The following is a 12,846-nucleotide window of genomic DNA, read 5'->3' as shown; positions in this document are numbered from 1 at the left end:
CAGCGCCTGTAACTCAGCAAAGCAGTGGGAAGCACCAGCTGGAAAAGCACCATTAGTCCGTGTGCCGCCCTAATAAACAAACACCACGTCACTTCCCCGTGGAGCCCCAGACACAGAAGCATCTGATCCGAGACTGGACTTCAGCAGCACATAACTGACAGGGGCCTCGTGGGGCGGGGGGGGTGCTCCTTCCAGAGAGAAGAGGGGCGAAGGGAAGAGGACCACTGCAGACTGGGCCCCCCAGAGCAGAGCGTGTGGGTGGAACCATGTATAAGGAAAGACTTAAACAAACAGAATGCATCACTATGGAAACATTCAGCTTTTTCAAAGGCATTGTTAAGAAAAATGATCAAGAATTCAGATTCAACACCACAAGCGTTTATGACCAGAAAAGGCAAAGTGGGTCTCGGATGCTCTGCCTCCAAGGAAAAGCTGCCAGAACTCAAGGAAGAAACAAACACGCCCCCAGGGCGGGGGCCTGTGTCTGTCAGGGCTGGCTCTGAGCCCTCCCACTGGGGCATTCTGCCCACTCGGCACCCACTTAACTCTTGGGGTTGCCACAACACAACTCGAGAGAAGGTGCCACTCCCAGACCAGGTCCAGGCAGACCTGCCATGCACCAGGGCAGGGTCACTTCGGCCAGGGGGGCAGCAGGGAGTGAGTGCCACCAGGAAGTGGCAGGTTTGTGAGCTGTGACCCACACTTGCCAGGAGCCGCCAATGCCACCTGAGTGTGTAGTCCAGCTGACAGTGTGGGCCCTGATCTCCGTACCTCCTTACGGGACAAAATCTGGCGCCTGGTGCTACTGCTCCGACCTGCGCCCAGGCACGTGCCTGTGTACGACCAGAGCCACTCTCTCAGGCTGTCTGCTGACGGGTGCTGTGAAGTGTTGTGAAGAAGCCCGATGCCCAGTGTGGACCCCATTCAGTCCCCAAATGTACTCACAGGTAAGAACGAAGGGAGGAGGGGACCACTGATCCGCCTCTGAAAGTTTCATAGATGTGGTCAGGAAGCACTCTTGAGTCGTTTGCCAAGAAGGTTGAGTAAGAACTTGTCTAAGCTGCCAGGAACTGGATACTGTCCCTGCCGAACCCTGCCCCCTGCCCCCCCAATGTGAGCTTCCCAGGTAACACGACCCATCTGGCAGCAGGGTTTCCGGCTGGGAGGTGCTAAATTGGACAGGAGACAGGAGGTGAGGTGCCTGCCCTGATGCACGGGAGAGCCGGGGGGCAGACTCGGCGGCTGGGCAGTCAGCCCTGCCGGCAGGCACTGGGTGCGTGGCAGGCTCACCGGCTTTGCAAAAGCCAACCCTGAGGCTCGGGGTCCCAGGGAGGCTGAGTAGACTACTCTGCCTAAATTCAGGCAAGAAGCAGTTTAAGGTTTAGCCTGTCGTTTGAATTTTGACATTGTATAAGTCCTGTCAAATTTCTGAAGCGCTCGGAGACTCAGTGGCCTGGTCTCTACAATGGAAACTGCATCTTTCTTGCAGGGCTGTGGAGGAGATTAGGGACTAGGTATAAAAGGCTCCTAGGACACTGGGTGGCAGGTTATTGAAGCACAAAAAAAAAAAGGGCAGCTAAAAAACAAAACATTTTTTCCTCAAGCTACAGCCATCGTATTTGCTTCCTCTGCTCACGCTCATTCCTAAGCGGAGATCACCGCGGACCAGACCCGGCAGCAGGGGGGTCTCACCGTCCCTGAGCGCGGCCACCCTTGGCCGGGGCCGCAACTCCTGTCTCATCCTGCACCCTGTACCACTCCTGCGGCCACGACCCACTTCACTTTTCAGGAGGGACGTCATTTTGGCGGTGAAAAATGGCCGCTCCAGCACTTGGCAGCAAGAAGCGGAACCAGGGGCTGCTCTCTCGGATGAAGAAGCCCAGGTGGCGGCCCAGGCTGTGTGCTGTTGAGCAGGAATCCGCTGCCCTGACAGGCGCGGCCCTGATGGGTGCAGAGCGCGATCTGCAGCTGACGCAGGGGAGGTCGGGACCCTGCATTAGGACGGCTGCTGTAAGACTAGGAGCCATCTGCCGGTTCCTTCGTGGCTGGGAAGGGAAGGGGAATTTCCCAGTACCGTGTATGCAACTCGTAACTAAAACTGGCTGTGCCGCGCTGGCCAGGTTTTGTATGTTTTAATAGAAAAGCTAGGCAGTAAAGAGAGGTTTTATTTTTCTGGTGATTTGTACCTCCCTCAGAGGAAGTCTTGGTATGATGCTCATGTCCTATAAACCATTTAGGATTTCTTAGAGAAGGGGGCTGTATGCATGCAACAACAACACTTTAAAAAGGAAGAAGAAAAGGTGGAGAGACTCCAGCGCGAGCAGCCAGCGGCCTCGTGGGAGAGCCTGTCAGAGAACAGAGCCAGGCCAGGCACGGCGCTACGTCCGAGTCCTGGGGAAGAGCCTGTCTAGCCTTTGGCATGCGGCCATGATCACGGGATCGTCAATCTTGCAGCACAGAATGGACACGAGATCAAAAGCAAGAAGGCTCTGTAAGTTCCCCCCACAGGCAGCAAGGGAAACTCTAACTTCTTGCCCTAGTTTCATTCATTTTCTTTCTCACAGGTTTTCCTTATCTCGGGCCGGAACCCATCTGTCGCAACGCCCCAGAGTCAAGAGGTCAAGGCAACACGTGCTCTGCTGATGCAATGAGGGGCAGCCACTCTGTTCTGTTTTGGGAACCTCAGTGACGTCACGGACGCAACCCTGAATCTCGGGAGCTTGTGTCTGGGAGAACGCTGAGTCAGAAGCAGGTCTTAGTCACAGGGCTGCCGCCATCTGACGCGAGGAGGATCGTTAGGTAACTGGGTCTGTCCCCTGAAGAACTGCTCTGGCTTCGGCGGAGATGACTCTAGTAATTCCCCAGGGAAAGTGAATCTATGTGGGACAGCTGTCACTAGCAGGGCATTTGCTGCTCTGAGCCTAAGTCTCTCATGACATCAGTCAAGTATTCCTCCCTTTGAGGGGACAGTTCTCTCCTGTATTACAAGTGGGTCCAGGTGGCGGCTGGGAGATGGCCAGCCCAGAGAACACGGCCTTCGTCTCTATCCCCAGGCCTGCACCCGGACTGAGCGTGCTGGGAAGGCTGACTGGCAAGGGCAGAGTTCAACACGGTGCTTCCGGAACACGCAGCTTTCCGCTACAACAGCACGGAGCCGAAGCGTCACGGAGTCCAGGCCGCCCTCCGCACAGCCCTGAGAAACCACCTCTGTTTGGGTTTCAGCAGCTGTCTGCCTATGGAAGGCTCCAGGGCCCCTGACGCATATTTACATCTCCACTCCGCTGGAGTCACGGGGCACAGACACGTGCGCCGTGGATTTATACCAGGGGCAAGGGCAATTCATTTCTCTTCAAACAAAGCAGGGGACAGCAGGAGGGAAACTGCTTATGGACAGAGTCATCTGTGAGCACAGCCACAGCAATTTGCCTAAACAAAATATGTGATTAGGGATTACTGTTTCCGCAGTAAACGTATTATGAGCATGAACTGCTGGCTGGCACTGAATAGGGCTCTGATCTGGGGAGTCAGTTCCACCCTCGTCTTCCAAACAGCAGGCCAGGGCTCAGCTGGACCAGCCCCTCGAAGTGCTCAGGTGCGTAGCTCACAGTGCGTGGCTCGCTCGGTCTCAGCGTGGCTCGCTCGGTCTCAGCGTGGCTTCTCTCTCAAAGGCTCCCGTCACCAGTGCGCCCCTCCGGGGTCTGCGTAGACCGTCCGGAAGGTCAGGTTTACTCTCGGCTCTCTGGAGTGGTACTCTTTGGGCACCCGGTGCTAAATGGAAATAGAAGTAACCGTGACATAAATACACACACATTTTTATTTCAAAGCCATCTGAAGCTTATTTATGAGTACACACACATATTTCGATTTTCTCCTCACTTAAATGAGCAGCAATAAGATCTTTAGAGTCGTGGAGAAAGGTCTTCTCCTCTTCTCTGAAACAAACCCCACCCCACTCTCAACAAAAGGCACGGGATTCTGCCCTCATGCTACGTGTTCTCACGGGGATTTGTACACCTTAAAAATGACCGGCCTTGCCCTGGCGGCTGTGGCTCAGTTGGTTGGAGCTTCGTCCCACAACCAAAGGCTGTGGATTTGATTCCTGGCCAGGGCACCGACCTAGGTTGCAGGTTTGACTCCCGATCCCTGGTCTGGGTGCAAACGGGAGGCAACCAGTCAGTGCTTCCCTCTCACACTGATGTCTCTCACTCTCCCTTCCTCTCTCTCTAAAAGCAATGAAAAATGTCCTTGGGTCAGGATTCAGAAAACAAAATTGAACGGCCTTTTTACCATGGCCTGGTCTGAGCTGCGGAGCCATGCAGCCCAATACGCCAGTCACTAGCACTCGGAGGCTGCTGGGTTTGGACTCAGTCCCTCAGCAAACGGGCCACATTCAGAGACCCACCGCCATGTGCGGCCAGTGGCCGCTGCGTCGGGCTGCACAGACATCGGACGCCTCCATCGCCGCAGAAAGTCCCACGGGACGCCGCTGCTGCAGAGGCCCAGCCTGACCGTCAGTGGTATCAATGCTCCTGAGCAGTAATGTCACTTTGCTGCCTCTCGCTCCTTATAAGAGCAACTTGCTTTGTACCATGTTTACTACGGAAATGAATCATCGCCAGTCAGCCAGGAAGCTGCCTCCACACAAGAGCGGATCCACATTACTTGCATGTTCTCACCTGCCAGTCAGCTTGCGTGGCTCCTTCCATGATTAACAGGGTCCCGTGATCCAAGGGTATCTTCACTCGCTCCACATACGTGTAGTCCCCACTCTCTTCCTAGAAAACAGCATTCGCTGCACTGAACTGTGCGGTCAAAACGCAATAGAACCTGACTCTGGTCAAAGAAACAGACACCTCTCCTCGGCCAGACTGCAGGGGTCACTGCCTGGCTCTGTCCCTTGGCAGCTGTGCGGCCTCAGGCCAGTCATTTCACCTCCCTGCACCTCAACTTATCCCTCTGTAGGACGGGGTGATGGCCGCGCCCGCCACACAGGGCTGTTGTGAGCCTCAGCCGACACAGGAGGTGGTGATCGCTTGGAGACCGGCACAGAGGGCACCGCTGTTAGTGCTAGCTTTTATTCTGTCGGCACCCAAAGTGCAAAAGAGCCCATTCTGGCCCATGAAAGAACTAAAATTCACATATACAAGAACTCCTTACATCTGCTTTATGCTGTGCGCCGTTTCTGACATAGGGTGGGAAAACGGGCTTTCAAACCAGACCTGGGATGGTGGTTTCTGACCGCTGTCACAACGTATGCCAATTCACTCGTCGGTCCCCAGGTGCAAACCAGTCACACCCCTTCCTATCGTCCTTCGGTGTTTCGGAGACGTATTCCTGTTCCAGAACAGTCACCAGTAGATTTACTCAGAGAAGTGAGCTATGGCTCGACCAGAACAGTGTTGCAAATGAGACTTGTGGTTCGAGTTGGAAGATAGATCACAATTCCTGGACACTCAGGACACGAATGCCTGGTACTTCACAGTGCCCCTTTCTCCCAGAGAGCCCCGAGTCCTGTCATGCCCAGCACTGCCACGAAGCTCCGCAGCACCACCCGCAATGCAGCCGACAGGTGGTGTTGCTCCCCCTGCACAGCTGACGGTGCGTCACACGACTTCCTCGCTCGCAGCTACAAGAGCACGGGGGAGCCGAGACCTGGACAGCACTGAACTTCCTGACTTCCTCACCTCTGCTCTGGGCAGACCTACCCATTCGTATGCCTCACTTCCGATGCACGGGATCCCATCTGGGTGAGCGCAGAATTTACTTCATTGCAACGCTGTGTTTATGTTTATTATTGTAGGGGTGCTTATGAGAACATAACTGTTTATAGTGACTTCCCCCAGGAAAATGAAAATCAAAACAATAATGAACTTGCATAAACAGTCTAAGGTCCAGGCCTCAACCCTTGGCAGTGACTTTGTAAGCAAACTTGTAATTTTTACAGGCAGGAGATAAGAAACAGTGTCTGAAATAACGTTGTTTCAGTGACTGATTTTAATTGGGCCTGCTACCTTTCTCCTCCAGTAGCAGGAATAAATCAAAAGCGTTCACCTCTGACCCTTCCGCCAACCAAAGAGCAGTGGGAAGGTGACCCTGTCCTTCTTGGGAAAGCTCCCTCTAAGAAAAGCAAAAGGCTGTTCTTTGAAATAAGTACTCCAGACCGAGGAGCTGCATGTTCTGCTGGAGAGAGGACAGCAGCAGGGAGTGCACTGCCCCTGAGAGCGGCCGAGGCTGTGAGACTGAGGCTGCGTGAAGCCCGTCACCAGACCAAGGCTCGCACAGCTGGGTGCCGAACTGCTGCTCCCTGCATCGCTGGGGAGTGCGATGGGGCCGCCATCCATCGAGCACAGGCACCAGGACAGGAAAGGGAAACGAAGCAGAGAGGGAAGACACGTGACTGCCACAGGAAGATAATCCGGAGATGAGGGTCTCACAGAACAGCAAAACCAGTGTTGGGGAGAAGGGGGTGCCAGGGCTAGTGGAAGAGAAAAGGTGAGCACTGTGACTCCGCCTGGAAACATGAAGCAGGAACAGACCTAGCAAGTCTAAGAGGAGTCCAAATACAAGAGGGAAATAGCACTGATGGAAAGTGACGTTTCAGAGGTCTCCATTTCACTGAACGCTCCCACAATCGGAGTTTTTCAAATGCGAGAAGGCCTCAGGTTGGGTTACATAAAGTACATCCTGTGGAACCGTCAGTTGGGCAGGACAGCAGGAGAGTGTGAGCCTTCCCTGGGGAGGGAGCGGCTCTAATCCAGTCCCCGGAGCAGACGGCAACGCCCGCGGCCCCGCTGCGAAAGGTGATTCCATTGCTTTGAGCTTGTTATGTGTTCCTTCCAATACACTGGGCTTAGAAAATACATTCCTGATTTGCAGGAGACAGAAGGGAGGGTAAAGGATCCTACCAAGGGAGCACAGAGCTCACGGACGCTTCCTTCTCCAGAGAGGCCAGAGAGGCAACAGACTGCGGCGTCACCACTGAACTCAACAGAGACCCGCAGAGACGTTCCCTGCTCAGAAGCAGCTAAATGCCGGAGGAGCTCACGAGGCGGTGCCCGGAGGCTCAAGTGGGTAAGCGGATAGGCAGCAGTGGGAGCACGGGTCAGAGAGCTTACCGGGGCGCGTCCACAGTCACTAGCAAGGTTCAGTTACCAAACACGTCTTGTAACTGTTTGGATTTACTCGGATCTTACAACAAAACCAAACCAAACCAAACCAAACAAAACACGTCCCTGTAAAACCCATGGCTTACGGTAAAATTTTCCATCCCTGATCCCTTTATTGCTGCTGTACTTGGTTTTCCACACATTTGAAACCTCACAAGTAAGTGAAAAACGGAAAACTGTGTATTTTTATAGTAGCGATGACCATCATTCTCACTCCCTCCCAACCACAGCCGCTCCCTCGAGGGCTCAACCCCAATCCCCAGGGCACGGCAGGGCTTCCCAAAGTCCCGCAGCTCTCCTGTCCGCCTCGCCAGGTAGGGGCCTGTTCAGCTTCCTCCAGAAAAATGCTATTTAGGGAAAATTGTCCGGGTGTATATATTTTATAATTTTTATTTATTGAGTTGAGAGAGAGAGAGAAGAGGAGGGGGGGAGAGAGAGAGAGATAAATCCTGATTTGTTGTTCCATTTATTTATGCATTCACTGGCTGATTCTTATACGTGCCCTGAGCCAAGGGCCAGGACCCCCAATCTTGGCGTATCAGGACGATGCTCTAACCAGCTGAGGAACCCGGCCAGGGCCTCTGGGTGTGTTTATTATCTCATTACTGACCACCCAACACACAGGGAATCTAAACATTCTTCTTCTCATTGGAAAGATAACTCCACACTTTATGAGCTCTGTGTAGATTTTTCATGTAATTACTCCCTTCCTTGTCCTTAAAAAAGTGTCTTAGAAATTAAAAATCATCAATGCCTGAAAGTCATCACTGGCATAGTTTTTCTTTCTCCTATAACATTAACATAATTTTATTAAAATAGGTAATGCACTTGTAATTACTCGGTCAACGCCTGCTTTTCTACTTACTGGTGAAATGCATGCTGGGAGGACTATGTTCTCTTGCCCTTTTAAAACATGCTCAGTGCCAGTCACCACACACATCGAGAGATATGTGCCAAATGGCTGAGGGAAAGCACCAGGAAAATACAAAAATCACCTTTAATTCTATCACTCAGAATTCATACATACAACACATACAAGAATAGTCTATATACATAACCGTGTACTCTACATTTGAACAATAGATTGTGAGCATTCTTCTATGTCCTAAATACACAGTATTTTGAAAAGATGGCTGTATGATATATTCCTCTGTCTGAACACATCCTTCCTTCTGTGACCTCGCCAGTATTTTCGGACCACCTGTTAATGTCCGACACAGTGCTGGCAGTGGGGGCACGGCAGGGACGCGCGTTTAGAGACTGAACGTTCATGTGCAGGTACTATTAAAAAAAAAAAGCAAGGGAAGCGCTACTGTATATAGATCTTGGACAAAATATTTCTGAGTCTCTTTCTAGGACACACTCTTCAAAATGGAATTACAGGATCCAAGGGCGTGGACTTTAAGGCACACTGAGTCACACCACCAGACTGCCTCTTTGAGAAGGTTGTGGCAATGAACCATGCCATCATGAGAAATTCTAGTACCTATCTTCTGGCCACATCACCCATACTGAACATAATCAACTGGCATCGAAGAAAAAAGTTAGGGAGAAATGGCAACTCATTCTTCAAACAGAGGTCTTTAACAGCCCAGCCGAACAAACTCTCACATGCCTGTTCGCTGTTCGAGTTTCTGCTGTTGTGATCTCTCTGCTCACGTTTTTGTTTTGTCCATTGTTCTACGAAATGTTAACATTTTTCTTACTGATCTGTAACCACAAAGATAAGATGTTTGCCTCTGTCTGCCATACTTTCTCATTTTCTATTTGCCTTCTGTGTTTATGACAGTAAATATTTTCTCATTTGCTATGTGCCCTCTAACTGTATTTTTGGTATTTAACAGAGTAGCCCCAATTTTTAGAGTCAACTCTACTGACCTTTCTTTGGCTTTCCTCTGCAGTTTTTTAACCCTCATCTGGGGACATGCTTATTGATTTTGGAGGGAAAGGGAGAGGAAGGGGGACGGTGGGGGGGGCTGGAGAGGGAGGGCCAGAGAGGGAGGGAGGGGGAGAGATTCAATGCCGGGTGGCCTCCTGTGCTCGTCCCAACCGGGATCGGACCACCACATGCTGGTGTGCAGGACAATGCCCCAACCAACTGAGCCACCCAGCCAGGGCTCTCCTCCACAGTTTTTATGCGGAGAAAGTCTATACCCACCTTGAGGAAAGTTAAATATACAACTGCATTTCCTTTTAGTTAAAAAGAAAAGAATGTGTATGTTTTATATTTAATTCTTTAATCCACCCTGTGTTGTTTCTCTCCCCCGCCCACCCCCCTCACCTTGGCCAGACTTCTTTCATACAACTTCCGGGTACTTACACCAAGGAGCTTGCTGGACTTTTTGAACAGGATCAACCACGGTGCATGTTGCTCAGGTGCCAGGCTTGTTAGGTACGATTAATAACATTACTGCTAATCCTCACTACAATCCTGTAAGGAAGGTAATACTATATTGCTCATTCTTCTGAAGCCAAGGGAGCTGGAAGGAAAGCACGTTTCTAAGGCAGAAGGCTGGCAGGAGGCAGGCAGGGTTAGAACCTGAACTTATATTTGCCTGCCTCTAAAGCCTGTAAGATTTCCACTCTTCTGTGCTCTCCAAAGTGATTTCTATTCCTTCTGAAATCCTGCAATGTTTCCTGTCCTGACTATAAGGCATCCTGACTATCCTGTAAGGGTCAGAAACACCAGCAAGGAGCATAAGTGAGGGGTGTACGCAAGTGCACCCCAGCAGGAAGCGGGGACCACGGAGGGTCGGAGTGCCAGGGCCGTGTACAGGGGGAGCTGCTCTGTGCTCCAGCTCCCAGTGCCCCCAGTGTAGCTCCATCTGGGTTTTCCGGGGACGCTGATAAGTGGAATTTTTATGTTATGTGTCCTGAGGTACACGTTTTGGCCAATAATTCAGTTTCTTTAGAAGTACTGGATAGTATGCACGAAAGTCTGAAGACCAGATTCAGCTCCAGAGCGGCCCAGCTGCGCTGCTGATGGACTCAACACACAACCCCGCCCCCCCGCCCACCCCGTGCTTTGTCATCCTTTGGATTGATGCCGGCCTGGCCCCTATGCTCCGAGCCAGGCCTGTCATCGGCCGGGCCTCTTTGATGTTCCCCTGGCCATTCTGCATGGCAGTGCCCGACAGAGAGCTCAGGACACACGTGCTCCTTCATCTTCAGCAATCACATTCTTAATCTCAGTGACCCCGACTCATCCAGAAAAGGCCGCTGGAAGAAAAATATGCTTCTGAATGAGTGATCTCAGTCACCAAGGAGACAGCTGGTTTTCCACGTCATCTCTGATCCCACAGATAAGTTCCTTATCTAAAAAACGTTCCATCTTTTTACTGCAATGATGCTTATAAAAACACAACACAAATGAGCAAAGCAGGAGCCTGCTACTCATTTCCCAAGCTCACAGGAAACTCTTGACATGTGGTTGCTATTATTAGTGTCTGCACTGGAGGGCCCCAAGGAGGGCTTCAAGGCTACCAGGGGCCCTTGAGGCCTGGAAGGACTTAAGTTACCGAGGAGGTGGAGAGCGTGCCTGAGGAGCAGAGAGATAGTTCAGCAGAATGGTGCAATCACACAGGGAACAACGGGCGTCCAAAGTACGCTGAGCAAAGATTATGGGACAATTTGACAGTCCAACTAAGGAGTCTGCATTTTACCCGTTGGTTCAGGAGGCACAAATAAAGATGTCTGAGTTGGAAAACAAAGTGATGAAAGCAGAGAGCTCAGTCTTGGCTCTCTGCTTCTTTTTCTCCACTCCCTCGCCCTGAATGACAATGCTTTACCTATTGTCTATATTATTAGTTTCAGTTCATTTACCAGCTTCTGAGCCGTGTTGGGCGGGCACACGATTTAACACTGCCTCGGCCTCCTCTTCTATACAAATAATAGCAGTACGAACTTCATCAGACTATGGGAGGATTACATGTAAAATACTGAGAACAGAGCCAGGCACAGAGTCAACATGACACACCTGTCATCGATCATTATCACCACATTATTGTTGTCGTCTGACAACTCCCACATGACATCTCCAGCACGGGCCTGTCATCGACCTCCAGACTTAGCCAACAGCCTACTTTACGTCCGAAAGTCTCAAGCATCTCAAACTTACCATGGAGAAGAAGGAACTCTTGATTCTCTCTAGGAAATCTCCTTAAGGCCAAAACCAAATGCAAAAATACCCACTCCTCCCCCATCTGACAGAGTAGCACCTACACCCACCAGCTGCTCCAGCCAGAAACCTGGGAGTCATTCCTGACTCTACCCTCACAGTTACATCTCAGTCACCATCAGCAAGTCCTGCGGGTTCTCCCTCAAAATCATGCATCGGATTCACTCACTTGTTCAACCCCACTGCCCCCTTTCTCGTCCGAACCAGCAGTTTCCCACTGAGGACACTGGAACCACGTTTTACTTAGTCTCCTGCTCTCACCTCTCCCCAAACCATCCTTCACACTGCAGCCAGAGTGACCCTTCACCACGGACACCAGACCGTGTCACCACCTCATTCATTCGCACTGCACTTAGAACAAAATCCAAACTCAGAGCTCAGGATCGTCACTTCTCTCTGTCCATCTGACAGCTGTCCAGCTCCCGTGACCCCCAGGAAGGCAGGGCCCACATGTGCTGTGCTCGCTGCTCCGGCTCCAGAGGCGGGCACAAGTGCCCCACAGGCAGCAGATGTTCAATTAGCGTTTGTCGGGGGGAGGAGAGAAGAGAGAGAGAGAAAGAGAATATGAACTACTCTGCAAATGTCTGGCATCTGGGTACCAGACAAAACTGAGGGGAGAAAGGACTGGAATTTTGGACACTGGCGGGGAAAGGGTCATTGTTGGTATTTTAGACACGTGGTATGAAGAGCCCGGGATGAAGATGGTCACTCTGAGAGGGACGAGTCCTTCACACAGTCCGAGAAGTAAGAAAATTTTGGACATGAAACACTTAAAACTGGAGAGCAATAAAGAACTGAAAATAACTCTTGTTTTTAACCTGACCAAGAGAACAGTGAGACTGTGAACATAAATGGACTTTTCAGCAGGTGGAATTATGTTTTTTCTCAGAGAACAGTAATGCGACTTTATGATTTCAAGTTAGAAGTGACAAGTGCTGTTATAAGTGAGGGCAGCATCTCATGAACACGCAGAAAGTGATGACTGGAACCCGAGATCAAAGTCAAAGCCGGAGACCAGAGATTCAGAACGCAGCCACCCAAGAAGGAATGGCTGGAGCCATAGGAACAAGCAAGACCTCACTCACTCACTCATCCACACCAAGTGCACTCACAGCACACTCACACTCACTCACACACTGCTAAATGCTGGGGACATAATAATAAGACAGAAATGGGCCTTGGCCAATGGCCGTTACAGTCCATGGCCAGTTTATAATCTCCTGAAAGACAATATAGTCAAAAATAACAAAATCAAAGATCATCTTAAACATATTTAAGGGGCTGAAGGCAAAAGAAAAAAAAGGTTCAAAAACCTCTGAAGGTGGCAGAGAGGTGGCAGTAAGAAAAGCGCGAGAATAACAAAGATAACAGAGCATTCCAGAAACCAACAGGAGGCAGAAAAAGCAGCTAACAGAAGGCTGAGTTCCGAGCAGGGCGGTGACGGGCACTGGTGTCTCACATCACAAGGAGGAAGGGTGTAATGACTGGGAAAAGGCCGATGCG

The 12,846-nt window shown here is 51.0% G+C and overlaps 1 protein-coding gene across 2 annotated transcripts in view; it reads right to left on the bottom strand.

Annotated features, from left to right (window-relative positions):
- Positions 1-2,147: 2,147 nt before the first annotated feature.
- ALKBH3 (alkB homolog 3, alpha-ketoglutarate dependent dioxygenase) overlaps positions 2,148-12,846 on the bottom strand; it is a 33,802-nt gene continuing 23,103 nt past the window's right edge. For both annotated transcript variants that reach the window (XM_045825523.1, XM_045825524.1), the window contains exons 9-10: positions 4,677-4,775; positions 2,148-3,768 (exon numbers count right to left, since the gene is read on the bottom strand). In XM_045825523.1, coding sequence (XP_045681479.1) covers positions 3,676-3,768; positions 4,677-4,775 — 192 coding nt within the window. In that variant the 3' untranslated portion in view covers positions 2,148-3,675. The remainder of the gene's footprint in view (positions 3,769-4,676; positions 4,776-12,846) is intronic.

The sequence above is a fragment of the Phyllostomus hastatus genome, unplaced genomic scaffold (genome assembly GCF_019186645.2).
Source record: "Phyllostomus hastatus isolate PE091 unplaced genomic scaffold, TTU_PhHast_1.1 phas_scaffold_585, whole genome shotgun sequence".
In the NCBI taxonomy this organism is placed as follows: domain Eukaryota; kingdom Metazoa; phylum Chordata; class Mammalia; order Chiroptera; family Phyllostomidae; genus Phyllostomus; species Phyllostomus hastatus.
This window is presented reverse-complemented; position numbering and strand designations above follow the sequence as displayed.